This window comes from Populus euphratica, unplaced genomic scaffold (assembly GCF_000495115.2).
Source record: "Populus euphratica unplaced genomic scaffold, PopEup_1.0 scaffold619.1, whole genome shotgun sequence".
Taxonomy (NCBI): Eukaryota; Viridiplantae; Streptophyta; class Magnoliopsida; order Malpighiales; family Salicaceae; genus Populus; species Populus euphratica.
Genome location: NW_011500489.1, coordinates 2205 through 23995, shown reverse-complemented (window position 1 = coordinate 23995; position 21791 = coordinate 2205). Strand labels below are relative to the sequence as shown.

Genomic DNA, 21791 nt, shown 5'->3' with positions numbered 1-21791 from the left:
TATTATTATTGTTGTTGTATTATTGTCGTTTATAATTTGTACAATTCACCTCCCTGTGGTTCGACCCCGGTCTTGCCGGGTTATTTATTACTTCGACACTCCTGCACTTGGGAGAAGACATCAATCTTTTAGTCGTGTCAAGATGGCATGCACTAATCATTACCAGTCTAAGCACTTAGCAAAGAGTTGAGGTTTACACAAACTTAAACCTTTACTAAAAGTCGTAAGGTAAGCTGTTAGTCTACCACTTAACCTAGAATTTGCAATGTGACTCGTGCAAAAATGTGAATGATGCATGAAGCAATTTTACAATGCAAATAAATATGTATGAAATTTAAGCATATGATCAAATGAGGAAATACATATTAAAAATGACACAAACCAAATAATAAAACATAATAATCAAACAAAAACAAAGCTTAGTTCACTTGGTCCCTAGTGGAGTCGCCATTATGTCACACGTGTGTAGCATCGCGACGATCATCTATCCTCAAATGTGTTGTCTATCTAGGTAAATATGGAGAGACAAGGAATTCTTGTCTTTTATTAGTGGAAAATTTGAATGGAAGTTGTCACCTAATATTCTAGTTACTAGGAACTCTAACTGGTCTCAAGGATCAGATGGGATACGGAGACTAATTACGTAAATGAAAGATATTACTATCTCAACTATGCCCTGCCTAAGATAAACTACATTGTTTTGTTATCTGATAAAATCTAAAGTCTTGTTGTGGTTTCTAATTGTCTGTCTATATATGCATTAATATTTTAAAAAAGCTATCCTCTGTAAGGATGTTCTTATCTTAATAGGATAAAATTTAACCGTTCTAGCGTCCGAAAAAAAAGAATTTAATATTCAAAATACATGTTACATATAATATCGCACCTCGGATACTAAAAGAAAAGCAAAATAATTTTTTTTGATTTTTGAAAATTTGGTCAATGTTCTCTTGATTTTAATAAACTAGTTATCAAAACCAAAATGCATGCTAAAACATTATTTTTTATTTTTTTTATGAAAAACATAATATGAGTTTTCAGCTTTGAGAAACTTGGGCTTATGCACAAAAATAAATTTTTTGTATTTTGGAAGTTTTGATGAAAATTGAGTATTTTAATACGGATTTATTTTTTTACGATGTCTTTAATTGGAATGGGCCAGCACCGATGCAAAATAGTATAATTGGCTGGTTATTGTGCACAGCATAGTAACTAGCCAATTATTTTTATTTTGTTGCAGAACATGAATTGCTCACATTCTGCATGCAAAATAAAAGAAAAGAAATGACGGTGCAAAGAAAGAGGGAAGATTACCTAGCGTGAAGGGGCGTGCTTGTTGTCGTCTATAGTGGTGGAGATGGCAGCTGGACCTGGTGGGGCTACTTCTTCTGTCCTATGCTTCTCATCTTTTTTTTTTCAAGGACCCAAATATTTATTGCCCCTTTCTATATTTATAGGTAAGGGAAGACCACCTATTACCCCTTCCTAATGGGGAGGGTGGCTGGAGTGGCCACTATGCAACCCCCCCATGATCGCCCAAATGGGTACATCCTTTTTGAATTTCAACAAGTGGCAAGTGGTGTTGGTGTCTTTTTGATGGGGAATCGACATCTTTTTTAAGGGAAAAAGCGGTGGAAAATAGAGGAAGAAAAATCTTCTTCTTCGCCTACTTCGCGCATCCAGGGGAAGAAGAAAGGTTATAATGCCGTTCAAAATGGCAACATTTTGGGCTTTTTTCTTTCCTTTTTTTTTCTTTAATAAACAGTGTTTAAAACAACGCCGTTTTGGACAAAACATGTCGTTTCATTTAAAAGGAAAAAGCGGCAAAAACAAGTTAGAGTTCACATCAATTTTCAATTTGTGATTTTTTCAATCGAGTCCTCAATTACAATTGCCTTTCTACCAAATTCAATTCCCAATTTTGATTGTAAAAATCAATTCAATTGCCTTTCTACCAAATTCAATTCCTAGCCTTGAAGTTGGCTGCTTTTTTCACATTAGTCCTTGGTCTTGAATTTATGCAATTTGACCCTTAGTTGATCAATAAACTTCTAATTTCTTTACTATGGCCCCTGATTCGGTTTAATTGCAGCCCTTTTATTTACGTGTGCCTTTTATTTTAGTCTTTGGTTTTGGTTTTCTTCAATTAAGTCCCTAATTGGCTATCAAACTTCAATATTTATGCAATTAAGCCCCTGATTTGACTCAATTAACTTTCAAAAATTATAATTTAACCCAAAAACTTTTATTTTTTCTAATTAAAGCTCAAATTGACTTCAAAAATCGAACTTTATTTCAATCAAACTCTTCATAAACACAATTAAACTTTTAATAAATTTAATTGAGTCCAATAAACATCTGATTTTGGACATTTCTTTCTCAAATTAAATTTTCTTTGTCAGTCGGACTCTCAACAATCAATGATATATTGTTAAATTTCAATACTTGTATTTTTGAACCTCCTCAACCAATTTTTAGTTATCTTCTGGACGTTTTGACATCCTTTTTTCACTATTATTATTTTTTATTTTTTCTCTTTTATTTTCTTCCTTTTTTGCTCGGGGATCCAAAATAGATTATAACAATAACTTTCTATATAGAGATCTAAATTAAGTGATCTTGGTGTCAAAAGAAAGCTATGGAGATATCTATAACTTTAACTTTTATGTTTATGACTTTCTTAAAATAAATTGATATGAAAAAGAAAATAGAGTTGGAAACTAGAAGTTAAAAATCTATCAATTTTCAAAAGAAAATATATAAATAAATAAAAGATTTTGGATCAAAGAACTAGAGAAGGTAAAAAAAAAAGACCATGACCAGAATTGATAAAGAAGGTTTTTTTACCATTAAAAAGAGGAGACAACAAGAAGAAGCAGCATATTGCAAACAGAAACAAGTTGGAGTAAAGTGTTTTTTCAACTGATTCCAAGCAAAAAAATAAATTATTCTCCTCCTCAATGTTTTATTTTATGTATTTTAATAAGAACATGGTTTATTTCAAAATTATTATGAACTAAATTTTATTTTTTCTTGAGAATTGATGTAATCTAATTTTAATTACACAATTTAAATTTAAATTTATTTTATTTCATTTTTTTCATATTTGTTATTTTTCCTTGATTTTATTACTTATAATTGTCTTACTAATTATTGTTTGATCTATTGAATCATAATAAGATTATATAATCATTTATAATTTGCAGCTTTCAAGATTAAATACCAAAAAATATAGACATATACCATGATTAGTATAATTTTAGATTAAAAAATCCAAACTTGATAAATCTTCAAATAACTTAATTTACATAAAGACATGTTGAATCATTAGAAAAAGATAATGTTGTTTGAGAGGAAACATTGAATAACTAAGGGATCTTTCCATCATATTCATTAAGATTTCAAATTTTATAACAAAAGATAATAAATTACATGGAATTAACTATGTGAAATCAGAAACTGATTTAAATAATTAATTTATGTTTGATTTTATAATTCTTTTTACTTAAAAATATATTAAAATATTTTTTTTTCACATCAACATATCAAAATCATTAAAAAAATTATCAATTTAATATTTTTTTTAAACTGAACACTTTAAAAACATGTCCAAACACGGTTTCAAGACCTTCCCAAGAACTTTATTAAAAAATATATAGCACCACGGAGCCAGCTTCTTCCGGTCTTCCCTCTACGACTGGTCATTTTGTCAAGACAGATGCTTCATTAGATTTCTAAGAGCTCTTCTTCATATCTTCACTTTCAGGATCTGTGCTTTGTCCTCTAGAGTAGGCACTTCCAGGAACCTTGACTAAGAGGTCATCAACTAAATCCTCCTCTTGCATTTGAGGATGCCCTTGGCCCTGAAATTTATTAGTGCAGATCTGTCTGTATTAGCACAAGTAAATATATTTTTATCAAGAGGTCTGCAGGAAATACGAGGAAAAATGAAAAAGCATCACAGCAAGTAAACCGAATAATAGAATAGGAAGCACTGAAGGATAATGACCAGAAGAAAACTACAGTAAAAGGAGCATAGCACTGTGAATATTGGAAGAGTTATGGTATATACGAGGGCCAAGCAGGTCTAGAGAAACGGGAAAAGAAAGCAAAGTCACAATGAGGACATTATGACTCGTAGGAGGGAACACGCATTTATGATATAAATAAACTTCAGTTTATAAGTTCTTGATGAGCCAGTGAAATATTCTTGATTAAGTTCAACAATTTCACCTTCAACAGTGTTCACAAGATTACTGACAGTACGGATTAGGGAAGGTAAATGAGGAAAGACATTAAATTGTTAGAACTCTACCTTCCTCAACGTGGGTAAAAATGTCAGCCCATTTCCGATGTCATTAGATACTTTTTCCTGCTTTCCCTAGTATACCACCCCATAATCACTAAATATATTTTCTAATTTTTAAAAAATAAAGCAGAAAAAAACCAAAATGTGAAAAGATCTTTGCAGTTTTGTAACAACGGATTATTCAACCATATTATTACCGTATCTTAAATGACGTGGAAGTGAGATTCAGTATTTGACAACCTCAGCGCTATCATGATATAAAAAAGAGTCCCAAGCACTCTAAATTTACCTTCACATAAGTCGAAGTCTCTTCCATACATTTGATGTCATTCATGATGACTTCAAGTTGCTTCCTAGCCTTTTCCCTAGCTGAGCATCGTTCAGCACGTTGAACTGCAGTAACATTGGAATGGCAAGCCACACAAAGAGTCCTCATATTCTCTAGTTTGCATTCACCTATGCAAATTATACAAAGCATACTTCAAAACAAGATTGAACAGTGAAAAGATTGGGAGGAATTTCTAGTCTAGACTAAATAAGATCCACATGGTTAATAATGAGCTCTTTTGAGTGGATAATAATTTGATTTTCAACTCCTGACATGAATCACAGCTGGGCCTAACTAATTTTTTGCAGTAAAAAAAATAAAACCAGCTTCCTTTTTTTCCTTGTGAACAAAATGATAAAAACCCCTTTCAGGATCTCAATAGCTGACATGTTCTGCACATCTGAAACTGCAGAGTTTTCCATTCTTTATATTCTTTGTATTTTTCATTCCTTAACTCCCCTAATGATTGTTATCAATTAAGTTCTATTGAATAATGACTCATGATGATAGCAGCAAGTTCTGCTAGAGTCCAATGATACCGTGACAGATTAAAATCCAGCATTGATCAGCAGCTGACTCATCAAGGTCCTGGTTGACACACTGAGATAACCACGTGACATATGTGTTGTATTATAAAAGGTCATTTCAAAAGATCTTCAACATTGGCATACCTCCACCACGGTAAACAGGAACAATATGGTCTGCATGCCATGCATTGCCCTCAGATGGATCATTGGCAAGCTTATCAAGCCTGCAGATGTGAAACATTAAAATCACTTGGTTTCAGAGAAGTGTTTACGATTTTAAAGCACAAATACAATACAATAAAAGAAACAACAAAATAATAAAACTACTATTTTGCAATGAAAAAATGTCATGGTCAATCTTGCATAGCACTTGATCACTTGATTTTAAAGCACAAATACAATACATTAAAATCACTTGATCAATCTTGCATAGCACAGGTTCAGATTTCAATCTTTCAATTTAAAATTCGAGTTTCCCTTGCACATGAGCTTTTATCATTTAGCAATAATGCCTACAATTTGTAAAGCATAACATAGAGTGTCCATGAACCTTTAATCAAAACAGAAACTCCCAACAAAGAGGCAGCAAACCACTCCTCCTGTTCTTATCTGTGTATCCACCTTTACATTTTGGTATGTCCCAAAATAACTTTCCATTTTGTACTATTAATGTAGGAATTTTTTAATCTCCCACTTTACCCAATAAAATTTCAAGTTGAGGCTATTATTTGCACTTTAAATTTAAATGATAAAGCTAGTCAAAGGGCAATGATGAAAATTGAATGCAACCTAACTACATAAATAATATAATGCAATGCCACCTCAGAAAGTTGGAAGTTCAGAATTAGACACTTAAATTGGGAAGGAGTGAGCAAAATAGTAAACATCAGTTGAATATCTCCAAATACATTTAACAGAAATAAGAAACACTAGGTTCGGTTTTTTAACTTACAATTTCTTCTGACTTGCCACATTTGGCGCTACTTCCTCAATATACTCCCGTCGTCTCTCTAATGATAAAGGTTTGATGGTCCTCACAAGTTTATGACAGTCTAACAGGCAAATTGTGCAGACACCATGTTCTATTTCAAAAAGTTCCTGGAAATCTAAATTATGTTAACTGAAAGAATTATTGTGCTAGAGTGAGTAACAAGGAACAGGATAATAGAAGGCAATCAAATCTCCATTATGAATGGTGCAATCCATATCACGAACAATAAAACTGAGATACATGTTCTCACACCAAAATGAATAAACAAAGATAGAATAATGAGAGCAGGAAAAAAAAGCCTATCAGTTTGATTTTAATTAATTTTAATGCCAGTCCTTACCTGCCGGAGGGATCTGCTACTAGTTCTTAAGCGATATTCTTCACAGCAGATGAGATTGCAGAATAAATCCTCAAAATACACAGGTGTTTTTGCATTGCTGCCCCTGAAAGTGACAGTTAATTAATATTATTCCAATAAATACAATAAAAAGAGACAAAAGAAAGGGGTGCAAGCTGCAACCTACAAAGAATACAAAAGATGCACCAAAGGTTAAAAGAGAGGGGGGAAAAAAGAACAAGAATAATACTCAACCCATTAAAAAAGAATATAAATAAAATTCCAACAAATAGGAACATCAAAAGATGATAAATCTGGACTTACTTGCATGGCATTTGACAGAGTTTACAGAGTGGCTCATCCATCAAGGTCCAGCCCTGAGTGTATTGCTTTTCCTTTTGGCCATAGCTACTTGACAGATGTACCTTTTTCAAAATGGCATTGGATGGTAAAGGATGGCTGATCTCACCCAATGGAGTAAGGCGTCGCTTGCTTCCACCCTTCAGCAGTCCCTATTACAGAGTTGCATAACCGTTACCCAAACTGCAATTCATTGTTGGGAGAGGGGGGCAGATGAATCAGAATCGTAAGCATACCCCAATTTTGTGGTTAGTGCTTTCATTTAAGTAGCACAACTCAACACGTAGAGGAAGTTGCAAAGTCTTTCCACGTAATTTCCTTCTTTCAATAGGCCTTAGTGCATTCCACTCTTTAATAAATGAAAGAAGAGCATGCCTGGAAACTGGATTTCCCTTGAGAAATTTAAAGTCTGTTTCCTTGCTATCATTAGCTGCTAGTAAATTAAGTGACTCGAGTTCTTCTGGTTGGAAATTCTCATAAAGTGGCTGTGGTCTTGAGTCTTTCCCCAGAATGCAGGAATATAGGTGAATCCTTCCAGTATATTTACTTACCTGAACAAGAAGTCAATTATTTAAATTCGTTTTCCAAGAGGGGTTATGTATCTTCCTGAAAGGATGCTTGTAAGTAAACCATATTTCATGCGAAAACAAGGACAGCCCATAACTAATCAGGCAGCTTTTGAACTCCGATATTAAATTATAAATGGCTGCAATTGCAATTGCTGAAAATCAGATTGATGCCACAGCATTAGAGTGAAAAAACAAGCAAGGAAATCTCAATGACCAAGTTCATAATTGTACCTCAAAGCGTAGAGAATATACTTCATTAGACCAGCATTCATCAGCTTCATTTTGCTGAGCAAGTTCACTGTCATTGGTTTCTGTTGTTTGGACACAAAGTTTATTTTCCTGCAATTAATTTATAAGTGATTTCCTTTACATAAACTAAAAGGAACAGAGACATAGTAACCTATTTCTGAGAAGACCAAGTCTTATGCAATAGGTACCTTCTCTGATTGATCATTGCCTTCATGTCCCTCTGATGACTCAGAAGAAGAAACTCTGCTAGAACTTCTAATCTCAATTTCTGAAATCCCTTCTAGGTTTTTATTGGCTACAGAATCCTTGTCTGTTACATTATCCAAGACCATAACAGCCTGTTCTTCCAACAAAATTCAAGATTTAGCCCATGGAAAGAGAAAATATAAATGAACATACAAGAAGAGATGCTAGAAGATTTAAAACTCATTCAAAAAACAAGAAAATTTCTAATTTCTAAGTTATACCCCAGGATTAAGATCATCTGTTTGAAATGTGCTTCCAATCAACATTACATTCTCTTCATCATCTGTTTTGAATGGCTGTGAATCCCACACTGAGCCAGAGTCTGGCAACTTAACTTGAACTTCAGAACCTCTCCTAATCCCTTTGTCAGATTTTCCAAAATAAGAAATTCTTTCAACCTGACAAGATAGATTAATGAAGTTCAATCTCCTACAGAAAATGACTAACGAAAAACCTACTTAATAAATAATAAAATAAAAGACTAAAATAAATACCATCTCCTAAAATTCCACTGAACATGTCATCATGTCTAGCGATCTGATACAGAACAGAAGCAATACTGTCTATTCAAGATCATGAAACACGGCAACAAAGTTAGCCCTGGTCAACCAGAGCAAAAGATACCCAAGACTCCCAAGACAAAGCAGGGGAGAAAAATAAAACACCAACAGTTCTGACTTTGGAACCCAGAAAGAATGGGATGTTGATGATGGATTTCACTGATGTGGGTGATTTAGCAAATGTATGACTACCAATTCAAAGTTTGTTTTGAATTCATTTTTAAAAATTTACACAACCAATGAAACTAAATATACTCATATAAATCCCCAATTAACTAATTTGCATAAGATATATTTGATTTGCTTTGCAAGTATCAGGACTATGATTCACCCAATCTGCTCTAGCAAAATAATAACTCCAGAGCTTCTTATAAATTGCAGCATGACAACACATTTCCAATCACTGGGAAAAATCCAAGTTCGGATAAGATTTACAGCAAGAAGTATATTAATAAAGGTTTAGCATAAATAATTCAGACCAATGACCCAAATCCATGATGATAGCAATTAGTAGAAATTGAGCTCGTCTGGATGAATTTAGAGTGCTAGGATTAGAGTGGAGAAAAAGGTAAGAAGTGATACCAAAATTTCTGGAACTGCATCATATTTTCCATCCGTAATAGACGAGACACGATGCAAACTCTTGTTTAAATTTTGCCAACATGTTTCGTCCATGGTGTCCTGCAATATGACAAATTTTTTCATGCATACAAAAGAGATAAATGTCTTGACAACCTAAAGCACTTTTTTTTTTTTTTTTAAAAAATGCAAACCTTAGCACAGAAGATGTAAATGTTAACTGCATTTGATTGCCCTCGCCTGTGAGCTCTGTCCTCAGCCTTCCAAAATGAGTTTGGAGGAGGTCAGGTATCGAAAGTCACAAGACTAATCCAGGGAAAACCTCAGAAATAGCAACTAGAAAGAAGAGCAAAGGAAACATGGAGCATGTTTGGTTGTGCAGATGCATTGTCCTCTTAAAAATAATTAATAATTACACTGATCAAAGAAATTTTATCAAGAAAATTAAGAAATATAAACCACCACAAGGAGGGTAAGAAATGCATGTAGTACTAATCTACAGATTAGTTTCTGACCAATAAAAATTTCAAATGAACCTGAATTCTGATATAATTTTTATTTTTTGCTGCAGAGAACAGAAAATTTCTCAGGACAACTGGGTATGAACAGGATACTTGAGACATGTTGAGGAGATTTGTACCAAAGCATATTTTTCTTAAAAAAAAAGTCTTGAAAAGTCACCCTTGTGGCTAAATTAGAACCTAAATAAGTGTACAAAAGGAATATGCCCTTTTCAGGTTTAATTGAATTGAGAGCATAGAGGTTTTGCTCATACGGAGATTCTTATTAGATTTGACAATAATGAGTAACAGAAAGCTTTTGATTATACTCGTATATTTGGTTTTCAAGCTTTTCGTTTTCCTTTTTTGTTCGGGGAAGTGGATTGGGCATAGTTCATTTTCTCACTCCATTATGCTTTAATTCAAAATATAAATTTAAAGTTATAAATCACACTTCTATCAGTCTCAGTTAGCTCCTGATAGTAAGAAACTGCATAACACTGTATTTAAAATATTTTTTCAAAATTCATCAAACACAAATTTATTGCCCTTTATTATTAAAGAAAACAGTGAACACATTAATAAGACAACTGTGCCATCAGAAAAGCAAAACAGCACAATGCCAAGGTAAACAAATAGTTTAGTATCAACTCATGAATTTGTCAAATCATGCTGCACATCGAGAGCATTACCATTTCAAACTGTTGCAAATTTCAAACTCTTTGTAACAAAAATTCCAATACTGTCATTTCTTGTCTCTCCATTTTTCCATATCAATTTAGAGTCTGAATAGCTAAATATACAATTTTGAATATGTGTGGCCTTGTATACCTTAATGAATGGTAATAGTAAATCAATATTCATGCATGCGTCATAAATTCCAAAGCTGCCATGGTATTCCATTGAATGGCAAAAGTATCAAGTGATTTCTCAAACATGTTCAGTCAGCTCTCAGGTCAAGAGAATAGTGAAAATAAAGAGAAAAGAAATGGAGTGAAAAGAAGCAAATAGATATCGAACAATTTCAAGAAACATTGTAAAGCCACAAACCAGGTTCCAAACTTCATTATCCTTCTTAGCCATACAATTTATACGGCCAACATAATATATTGTAGCATCTTTCTTGTAGGTACGAAGATTTACCATTATAGAACCTTGTCACTAACCTTCTATTTTAATTTACAACTGAAGTGCAAAACTAATGGACAATAATCTGTCATACCTGAAGCATTAATGATGGAGACTGAGGCAGCTCCAAGAAGACAACATTTTGTGCCGAGGAGAAATCAAGTCCGACACCCCCAGCAGTTATACCGATTATTGCAATCTTAACCTGGAAAACAAAGACACATATCAGGTTGGCTGCATCTTCAGAGTTCAAAAATTCACAATGCCACATATATGCATTTGTACATGATGACCTCTGCGGGAAAAGGAATAGAACATTATAATCACAGAACAACAGCACGGCTTTTTGCCCTTAACATGTTCAAAACTTAGAAGAAAAGTATAGAAATTCATGTGAAAAGGAAAATGGAAAAGTAGTGTAGAAAAGTCTGGCACCATCTACCTTTAATAACTTTATTCAGCTCAAAAAAGATTTATATTAATATATGGCAGACAGACAAGGGGAATTGAACAATTAGAAATTAGACCAAGATTGCATCATAACAACAATTGCTACACAAACCATCCATATATATATATGTGTGTGTGTGTGTGATCAGGAAAATAACTCCCCTGTGACGTGGGCAACAAAAGATAGGATTTATGTATTCTATTTCAACTATAGAATACAAGGGTGTTTTAGTAATTTTCATATCAGCCGAAAAATCTGGAAATTATAGTGTATATTTCTGTTTAGTATTTTATTGTATTAGTCCTAAAGTTAATAGGTTTTCTATTCTAGATTATTATGTTTTCCTATTCTAAAGTGGAATGGTTATGTTGTGGGTTTAGGAATCCATGTCCTTATTGGAACTAAAACTCCATAAATAAGTATGTAGTCTTTCAATATTTTTCAATGGATTAATGTCAAATAATTTACAGCAATTTTTCTTTGATTGTAATACTCAATCTCCTCTAAGGTGTGACTCTTAAGAGCCCTAGGTGTGACTCCTAGAACCTATCTACATCCTTTCCTCATATTCCATCACAAATCAACATTAATACAATTCTAACAGCCCTAAAACAGTCAATAAAAGTCAGATTCAGAACAGCCCTGGGCTGTCCTGCATCACCCTGAAATCCCACCAAGTCATGAGTATAAATTTAAACCTTACTTTAGAAGAAATGCAATTTAATCAAAGTGATGAAACCCAGCAAGAATTGAAACCAAGATCTCTAGCAAAAGAATTAGTAGAATGCCATATTGTGACAAGCAAATACACAAAGCTAAAGCAACAGAACATGAACATGCCTTATTTGATGATTGAAATGACAATACAGCGTTTTGCCTATCACTGGCAAGAGTGTTTCCATCAATGCGGACAAAACCAACCCCTTTCTCGTGTACAAATTCCTGAATAATTCAACATAAAAATTGTTACTGTGAAACTTACATGAATCACAGCAAAACATCAACAGAGTACAGTGATCAACTTTAAGGCCATTCAAAGGCCAAGATGGACAAAACATTCAGAAAGGACAGGGGAAAGTAAATTGACGCCATATCATAAACAATCAGAAATTATGAACATTGAGCAAAGTGTTATCAATCAAAATCATAAGCATTCAATAAATTATAAATGTGTGTCAAATTTAAGTCTCATCTTTCTTCTAACATATTCTTATGTGTCATAGAATTGAAACCAAACATAACTTTTTACACACTTTTAGTTTTAGAAAATACTAGGTATGGGTGGATTAAATCGTTTGTCTTCTCAAGCCAAGCAGGGTTAATATAATCTTAGTGGGTTAAGTAGTATCACTTGATTTCATGTTTATTTATTATTTTATTTTTTCCATTATGAATTCATATTGGAAGATCATCCAAAGTGTGTACGCTTGCAATTTTAGCATCTGGATTTGAATAAGAAAGTGTTATTAAAAGTAAAAAAAATGCAACTTTTTCAGAACATAACATGTCCCTCATGAACTTTTCAGAGTTTAGGAATTTAACAAACCAAGATTTTATGCTCGACTAATCTACATGTGAACAATTGGAATGGTGGGATTGAGCTAACCACTACAAAATGTTTAAGAGAAGGTGGAAATAAAGTATGAGTGAAGTTCAAGGGGAGGTGGATTTTTATTTTTATTTTTATTTTCATTAAATGGGAAATTTCTTGTGCCTTCTGCAAAGTAGACACTCCTAGGAGATAAAATAAATGAAGTAACCAGGACTTAGTTTCCAGGTACCAGTATGAATTCCCTCGAGTGATTGACATCTTAAACCACATTCAGTCACAAACCATTTTTTATGAAGATGTTTTCAATCTAGCAAAAAGAAAGGAGAACTCGTAAAAGCATCTGACCTGAACTCCATCAAGAACTTTTAGGTGATGAGCAAAAATTATCATTTTCTGAGAACTATGGTTTACATCCAATTTTGCTACACCATCTGACTCTGAAATGAGAGGATGAATGGAAAGCCATTCACAAAACCCAGACAATTTTGCAATGCCAAGCTCTTGGTAGGAGAGTTTCTTGGATCTGCAACAACCCCCACTTTCTGAAAGAAAAAGAAAATGGAACAGGATAAAAAATTATAAATTTGCATTTGAAAATATATAAATTTGAGTAAGAAATCTTCAACCAAATACATCAAAACCCTTTGAGAGCAGCATTAAGAACTCCCAACATATGTGTCAAATCAGCATTTTGCACCAGTTCACTTGCTTTATTTAGACTTCTCATTTACTAGTGACCCTAATCCCAGTATACCACACTGGAAAGGGAGGGTAAACCCAAGTCTGAACAGAACAGACCACATTGGCACCAATATTTTTTTTTTTTTTGGGAAAACAAAAAATGAACCAGTAAACTAAATCTTTGTTCCATTTTACAAAGAGGAATAGCTATTCTACATTAGTCAACTGAAAATCAAACATTGAATATCTACCCCAATTTAATACATCCCTTAACTTGCTCTGCAACTAATATCACTCTGCAACTAATGCAACTAATATCATGTATTTCACAACCAATAAATTAGTAACCATGAGATAGTAAAAATAGGTCATTGCCAAATTAGTAACCATGAAGCATCTATGTTAAAAGGAAGTCACAAACCAAAGCCTTGATGGAGTAATTTGGACGTAGATAAAGAGATTTTGTTATTCTACTGGTGCAGGTGATCAACAAATAGAACCTCCTGATGAATCGCTTTAATTTGAAAAATAAATAAAAACAGAACAAAACAATATATCAATCTAGAAAACAAAACACAATACTGTCGAGTGGTGAGTATACAAAGCCAATCCTGGAAGAAAGACATGTAGGATTTGATTAATAGATACAAGATATGATAAATTACCATCAGATCTATCTATGTTCTCTGAATTTAGCACTTCAGCAGCATTTCTTTCAGAGGCATCATGATTCACCAACCCCCTACACGCAGCCTTTGCTGAAATTATATCTGATCTTTTCAACAGCAGTCTTATTATTTGCCGACGTTTTGGGGGTAATTGTTTCAGTACATGCTCCTTCAAACGTCGTATCTACAATAGCAACATGTCTAGAACTCAAGTGGTTTCTCAAAAGAAACAATAAGGAATTACCTGTAAATTATTAAATAAAAATTTGACTACACATGGAGAAACAAACAAATTGCCAAAATAATCCACAAAGATGAGATCCACTGATGCTCAAATTGAGGACTCTCTCGCCAATAGGACCACTTAATAGCTTATGCTCACACGTAGGGAAAAAAAAGGACAAACAAGTAATTGAAAGATCGTATTAGTGAAGGTGATTGGTATATTCCCAATCTCATTCTCAGGTCCCTCACCCTGATTAGTTTCCAATATTCTATGTTTAAACCATTACTTGTCATATGTTTCATTCAGTGATGTTAAATTACAACACCAGCATCCTGAATTATCTTTTTTCTTTCCTTTTCCTCAAATCAGTCATAAAATGGAGAGTACACTTCTCTTCATTAGTGCCTCCCTTCCAAAAACTGGAACCACTTTTATGTTGTTAGAACCCTCCTTGCAAGGGGACAGAGATAATACATAAATACTAGTAAGTGCCCCCCCAATAGAATTGTTATCCAGTTCATGTAGTCATGCACAGGACATGCATGTCTTGGAACATAATTGTGCATAATCTAGATAGTCCAAATTTTCAATGGAAAAATAATGTGAAGTGATGAAAAGTAGGAAATAACTAGTGAGATGTAAGCCTTTTCCGTGAGTTTGTTTCTCTTGATATCCCAAAGATAGGTGGAAATGTGCAATATGTCCTCACGTTGATCAAGACTTGAAAGAAAAACACGCAAGGAAAAGTGAGGGCAGCTTCCCATGTATTTTTGTGTCCTTGTTTTATCTACCAATATTTTCTACTTTGAGGTGTCAAGATCAGTACCTTCAGTCAACTGTAATGTTGCCTTTAGTTATAATGGAAAATTGTTTTTACTTTATGACAACTTAAACATTTTGCTTAATACCTTTAAAAATTATGATTAAGAGAATCACAGATATGTCTACCACTTGCCTAAAGCAGATTCAATATTTAGTTTCAACCAAATACATGCTAGAAAACATACTGCGATCAAAACTAATGTACCAAACATGCCTCATCCAACTATAACAACATTGATCTATGTGCATTCTACGTCATACAACAAATACCACAACCCAGAATATATCAATGTTCATGGAGTAACTAATAGCACTTAGAATAAAGATTGGGATAGTGCTAAAAAAGGACAGAAAAAATTAGGAAATTTTCCACACAGACCACACTGATGATCTTTCCAAATATAATAATGTGAGGATTCGTGGCCCTGCACTTAGTTTGATGCTTGGACTGTCAAACTGATTTAGAAGCAACTCGTATAATGACTTATTGTAATAGTCTCTGAAGCATTAGGCACATGAAAGCAAAAGCATACCATAACAGTTTGCCTAAGCAACACATTCAGTTCCTCCAAACGAATGCCCTTCGAGAAATCCTGCAAGGAAATCCAATCAAATTTGATAGTTGAGTCACTAGTGGCCTGGTGCAATGAGTCTTTTTAATCAAACCAAACAGATGGAGAATGAAAAAAAAAACTTCATTTTTGTAGAAATTTTATTAGTTCCTAAGTATCTTATAATCAAGTAACTTGAGTTTACTTCCTATTAAGGTAGCTCAAGTTAGGAGCTTATTTAATTTCGTATCTTAGTTGTAGTTGAATTTCTTTTCAATTTAGGAATTCCTATCCCAATTTGGTTTTTGGTTTTTGTGTCTGCAAAATTGTTGTCTTCAGCTTCCTAAACTCAGATTGCCATTGATGATTAATAATTGACAGTTAGAGGTTGATTCCTCCTAATTGTTATGGTTTAACGATTGAGAATTGATTTCTGAGTGTTGGGAATCTTTTCTGCCGAAGATGACTATTATTCTAGCCTTTACCTTACCCCTTTCTTTCTCTTCTAAGTTTCCATTCATGTCCTCTATCATCAATCATATGGCAAATTGGCAGTATTATTAGCATCTTATGCACATGGCAATAAAGTTAGTTTCTCTATTGTAGTGCTTTTTGATAGCACCTTACCCCATATGCACATGGCAGTATTATTAGCATCTTATGCACCTTACACCTCTTTCTTTCTCTTGTAAGTTTCCATTCCCGTCATCCATCATCAATTATATGGAAAATTGGCAGTATTATTAGAATCTTATGCACATGATAAAGGCGTTAGTTTCTCTGATGTAGTGCTTTTTGATAGCACCTTACCCCTTATGCACATGGCAGTATTATTAGCATCTTATGCATATGGAAATCATCTTATGCACCTTACCCCCCTTTCTTTCTCTTGTAAGTTTCCATTCCTGCCATCCATCATCAATTATATGGAAAATTGGCAGTATTATTAGAATCTTATGCAAATGATAATGGCGTTAGTTTCTCTGTTGTAGTGCTTTTCGATAGCACTCCAAGAATTACCTGAAAACTTTTTCCTTCATAAGTGTGGACAACTCTGACAGCACAGTAAGTTTTCGCAAAATCATACTTGTTCTGCCCCAGCAAACCAGGCCTGTATAAGAGCAAGCATTGTCAAGAAACATTATCTACCCTAGTTAAAACTTGAGGAAAGCAAAGTAAAAGTGTAAAATATGGAGATGTGAAATTACCATAACATGTTTATCTGATGAAAAATGTCAAATGGCCTATGATCACCTAGGAATATACACAATAGCATATGAGAAAGCACTAAGGAAGACAGTGGCATAATTAAAAAAATGAATTCAGTAACATTATTCAATTAAAACATGTTATTAAAATTAATTTAATCCAAAAGGAGTATTGGATAGGAATACAACTATTCCATTTTGCTTCCAATGTGCATGATACAACCTGGACAGAGAAGGTGTCCCAGACAGAAGAACTATGCGCTTGACCTTTTCTGCCACATCTAGAACTGCTTTTATCTGTTAACAGAAAGGATAACATAGATGTCTAAATGCCAATTAGTCTATGCCAAGTACAGTGCCCACTCAGCAACATTAATTCTAATAGTATGTATTCCAAACTAGTTCTTGGGAAGTGCACACATTTATGGGACATAGAGAAACAACGACCACAAACAAAGATTCACTCTGACCATAAATAAATAAGAATCTGTACCTCATTTGGCTCTGACTTATTTTTTGAACAACGAACATGGTGAGATTCATCCACTATCAAGAGAGCCCATTCTTGCTCAAGCATGGTCTTCCGCAAGTGATGAAGCATTGTGTAAGAGATAACCACAACTTTTGGGCATCTTGTTAGATGCATGGGATTATTGCGATGACCAAAAACTGGATTAAAAAATTAAGTCACATGGACAACAATGAATTCATGATACAACAAAAAGATGTGAAATTCATACTTCAAAAATCTCAAAGAAACCAGAGAACAAGATGTTGCCTGGATGATTTTTTTAAATGCTCCAATCTACAGTAAAGATAAAATTCAAAGTTTAAAGGTTTGTGAGAAGCTGAAGCCTTGATGATATATTAACTCTAACCTACACAACTATAAACATGAGCAATAACTCAAAAAAAGACCTCCATCAAAGAGAATATTCATTTGCAATCTATAAATATTTGAGAGTGCATGCAGTCTAATTTGCACTTGTATTTGTATGAACACCTGTCTTCATTATTTCCAATTGAAAAGAGAAACAGAAAACCTCATTATGTAGCTATAGCCTACATATATACAGATAGATGAATACAATTCAAGTTCTACCTCATGTTTAAGAGAACAATAAGGAAACAGGAATAGATTCATTCAAGACAGCTTAAACTCTCGCAGTATAACAACAGATACAGCTGATCAACAACCAACGGAAAAAACAGGGCAAAGACGAGAAACCTTTTTTGACAATAAATGTATCCTATAAGAATTCACCAAGTCTACATAGACACACACACGTACACACATGTATAGTTTAAAAACTAAAGAAGATTTCACATCTTATTTTTTGGCCAACTCTTGGCAACAATGAAAAATTGAAAGGAAGCCATAGCACAAAGTGAGAAACTCTAACCAAGGTGGATCTCAGAGGGTAAACAAAAGGGCATCCATCGCTCTAACTCTTCTGCCCAAGAAAACCTCAAAATAGCTGGGCAAACAACAAGGATGGGGCCTTCATTTATGAAACAGCCAGCAATAGCAATTGCCTGAAACCAAATAGAATATATTAAGCAGATATATACTATAAGATCATTTCTAGAATGTATTTGAGGCACAAACTATCTTCGATGTACAGATATTGATTAATAGGCCTTCTTGATTTCACACACATCATTCATCACTCTAAAAAGAAGCATCTGGCATACATTATGCATTAAAATTTCCTAAAGAGCCTAGATAGAGTCAGTTTCAATCAAAAAGATGCCAAAATGTGACACCAATGAGCATTTACACTGGGATTATACATAATTCCAATATTGAAGTCTTGAATAACCAAAACCACACAAAAATATATCTTAAGTTAGGAACTGCTGAGATAATTGCATAGAAAATGATTACCTGAAGTGTTTTACCAAGGCCCATTTCATCCGCAATAAGACACCGACCACCCCTTCTCAAACCAAATCTTAAGCCATCAAGCTGGAAAGGTAAGAGTGCATCCAAGAGCTTTCTCGGCAGCATCCGAATGAATTCATCCACCTTTTCATCAGTGAAATGTTCAGGCCTGCAGGGTTCCCATCGACTAGCATCGAAAGACTTTGAAAGTCTTTGGATAATATTAAGTGTGGTGAAAGGGATCTTTTCGATTTCGATTCCCTTGCAATTCTTTAAACACGTCAAAACTACATCATAGTCTCTGATATTATACACACAGGCCCTTCCACCTCCATTAATTTGTGTATAACGAGATTCCATTGCCTACACACATAACCAGATTACAGTAAATATTAAGCTGGAGATGATGATGATGATGATAAAAACATAATTTTATATTCAAGATCATACATTTACTATAATGTCTAAAACAACAATTAAACTAAATTCAGATCGTATTTTTATTACAATGTCTAGAACAATAATTAAACTCAATTAAAATTTAATCTTTATTTTTTTATGATTTAAAAAAAAAAAGAATGAAAACTCATTTACATTGGATAAGCGAGACTTTAAAGTATTTAAACATTTTTCTTCCCCAGGATAGGGGAACCCCTTCACAGCCTCTGGGGTGATAGAGAAAGAGTCAGGCGAGCAAATTTCGAGGCGGACCCGGAAAGTTTGGGGCAAATGGGTATCTAAATCCGGGTTGACACGGTTAAAAAGGGGCGGGTTTGTGGTGGTTTTACTGGAGGACGGTTTGGGAGAGAGCTTTCGGCACTTGAAAAGTCTCCATGGGTTTTGCGGCGGCGGCTGCTGCTGCTGATTGATGATGTATGCTTTTCTCTTTTCTAAGGCTGCTAATCTGTTGGCTTCAGCTCTCTGTCTTTGCTCCTCTGTGATTTGCATTTTTGCATTTTCTTTTTGGATTCTTTTTAGGGTTTTCCAGGGAGGAGAGTGTTGCAAGGAAGGGACTGATAAGTAGGTTTCTCGGGGGGAAAATTCAAGTTAGGAGTACCAAGAAGACAAGATGCATTGCAATTACAAGCCAATGCTGCGCGTTTTATTTTACTTGTTTATTAGCTGATAGAGCCACGTGTGTAAGGAGAAAAATGCTAGAATATTAAAGAATAGAAAGACTGCTATATAATATTAAACAGAATGCATGCAGAATTAATGATAAGCATATCCATTATTTTTTGAGATTCCCATTCCTCAACCTTGTCTTTGTTTCCTTCCATTTATCTCCTTCTCAGTCCCTCTGCAGCACCCAACTTCTACCCTTCCATTTTTATCGTATTCCTCTTCATTTCATTTATCATCTGCCATCTTAGAAATAGGCAACCCATTGCTCCAAGTTCATTGCACAAAATGGTATTAGAGCAGTATCTTTAAACTAAAAAATGCCACCTGAGACGAGATTTCAAGGTGACAGGAAGGTGAATGAACTTACCAATTTGGAGTAGACTCAGGCACGTGATCAAATTCAACAATAACTCAATGATACCAGGACTGACACCAATTTATGCTTCAGAGAGCTTAAGCAAGCTATTGATGCCCTTGTTTTTCGTGTAGACTCAACATTGCAAAAAACTCAGCTCTCCACTGGTAAGTCTAGTTTACCCAAGGCACCTCAATACTTTGCTACAAGGGACTTCTTTGCCAATTTCAATTGGGTCAGTGAAGGTACGCCCTTTTATTATCAACTCCATACACCAAAATAAGAGTTCTCTATCTTTGAGGGAGAAAATGTCCTTAAATGAATTTATAAATGTAACTAGAACTTTAATGTTAAGGAAATTGTTGACCATGATAAGCTTAAATTGACCTTCTATTATCTAAATAGAAAGACTTTGTATTAGCATTAAAATTTTATGAGAAGCTTGAAAGGGCAGGTTGTGTAGTATATAAAGACGTTGTGTTGTAGGTTTGAGGGGAGAGGAACCCTTTAAAAGAACTTATTAAATTAAAGTAGAAAAATGATGTAGAAACCTATATCAAGGACTTCGATAATCTCTAGAATAGGTTTGAAATTTTTGAGAAAAATGTTTTGGTGTTGTTGTAGGAGAGTTAAAAGTAAAGGTCAAGAATTTGATTTAGATATTTGAATCAAAATCCTTAAAACAAGCCTACACCTTAACCAGGTTGTATGATAACACCCTTACTCACCGACGTTATAGTTTCAATCCTAAAAAACAGATCTATCATCCAACCAAGATCTATCATCCAACCACATATGCCCACTAAAACAAGACCTCTACCCCTCTCAGCTATAATAAAAGCTTACTAAGACCTCCTAATAACAGTTATAAAGAACTCCACACTAGCATCCTACTGACTCCTTCACTTTATATCCCCAACAATGCTAATAGAACCACTAGACTTATTAGAAATAGGAACTTAGATGAAAGAAGAGCTAAGGGTCTTTGTTTTTGTGTGATGAAAAATTCATACCTAGACATAAGTGTCAGAACAAGAAGCTTTATTCCTTGTGTGTTGTTGAAGAAAACAGGGAGTGTAGTAAGGAAGATGAAGTAACTGAATTAGATCATGGCACCTACAACCCACACATATTTCTTAATACCTTAGAATGAGTGATTGGCTTAAAAACTTTTAGAGTCATTAGCAGAGTAGAGAAACAACCATTGTTTATCTTTGTGGACTTTGAAAGCACAAATAACTTTATCAACAACCAAGTGGTAGACATGTTGCATTGTAAAATCACCAGTATTAAAGCTTTAAATATGCAAGTAGCTGATGGAGGAATCATAACCCATGCTTTTGTGTGCAACAACTTCCAATAATCAATTCATAGAGTTAACTATACGATTGATGCTTTTACCTTGGACCTTAAAAATTATGATATGATCCCGGGAATTCAGTGGTTAGCTAAATTGAAAATCAATTACGAAAAGATGTGGATGAGATTTATATGGTAAGGCCAAGAAGTCTTTATCAAAGGTGATGAACCAATATTAGTAAAGAATATTAGATTTGATCAACTTAATGGCTTGTTATAAATCAC

The 21791-nt window shown here is 34.1% G+C and overlaps 1 protein-coding gene across 1 annotated transcript; it reads right to left on the bottom strand.

Annotated features, from left to right (window-relative positions):
• Positions 1-3549: 3549 nt before the first annotated feature.
• Positions 3550-19826, bottom strand: LOC105114985 (SNF2 domain-containing protein / helicase domain-containing protein / HNH endonuclease domain-containing protein). The gene is made up of 24 exons (XM_011011735.1): positions 19322-19826; positions 18731-19090; positions 18246-18378; positions 17336-17511; positions 17066-17139; positions 16843-16878; positions 16655-16745; positions 15617-15676; positions 14033-14219; positions 13032-13228; positions 11975-12076; positions 10778-10888; positions 9250-9315; positions 9059-9157; positions 8138-8314; positions 7859-8008; positions 7653-7760; positions 7089-7403; positions 6817-7004; positions 6496-6598; positions 6117-6262; positions 5309-5388; positions 4599-4765; positions 3550-3863 (listed from the first exon to the last, which is right to left on the bottom strand). Exons 1-24 carry the CDS (start codon positions 19673-19675, stop codon positions 3735-3737), a joined length of 3609 nt encoding a protein of 1202 aa, XP_011010037.1. The 5' UTR covers positions 19676-19826; the 3' UTR covers positions 3550-3734.
• Positions 19827-21791: the final 1965 nt, after the last annotated feature.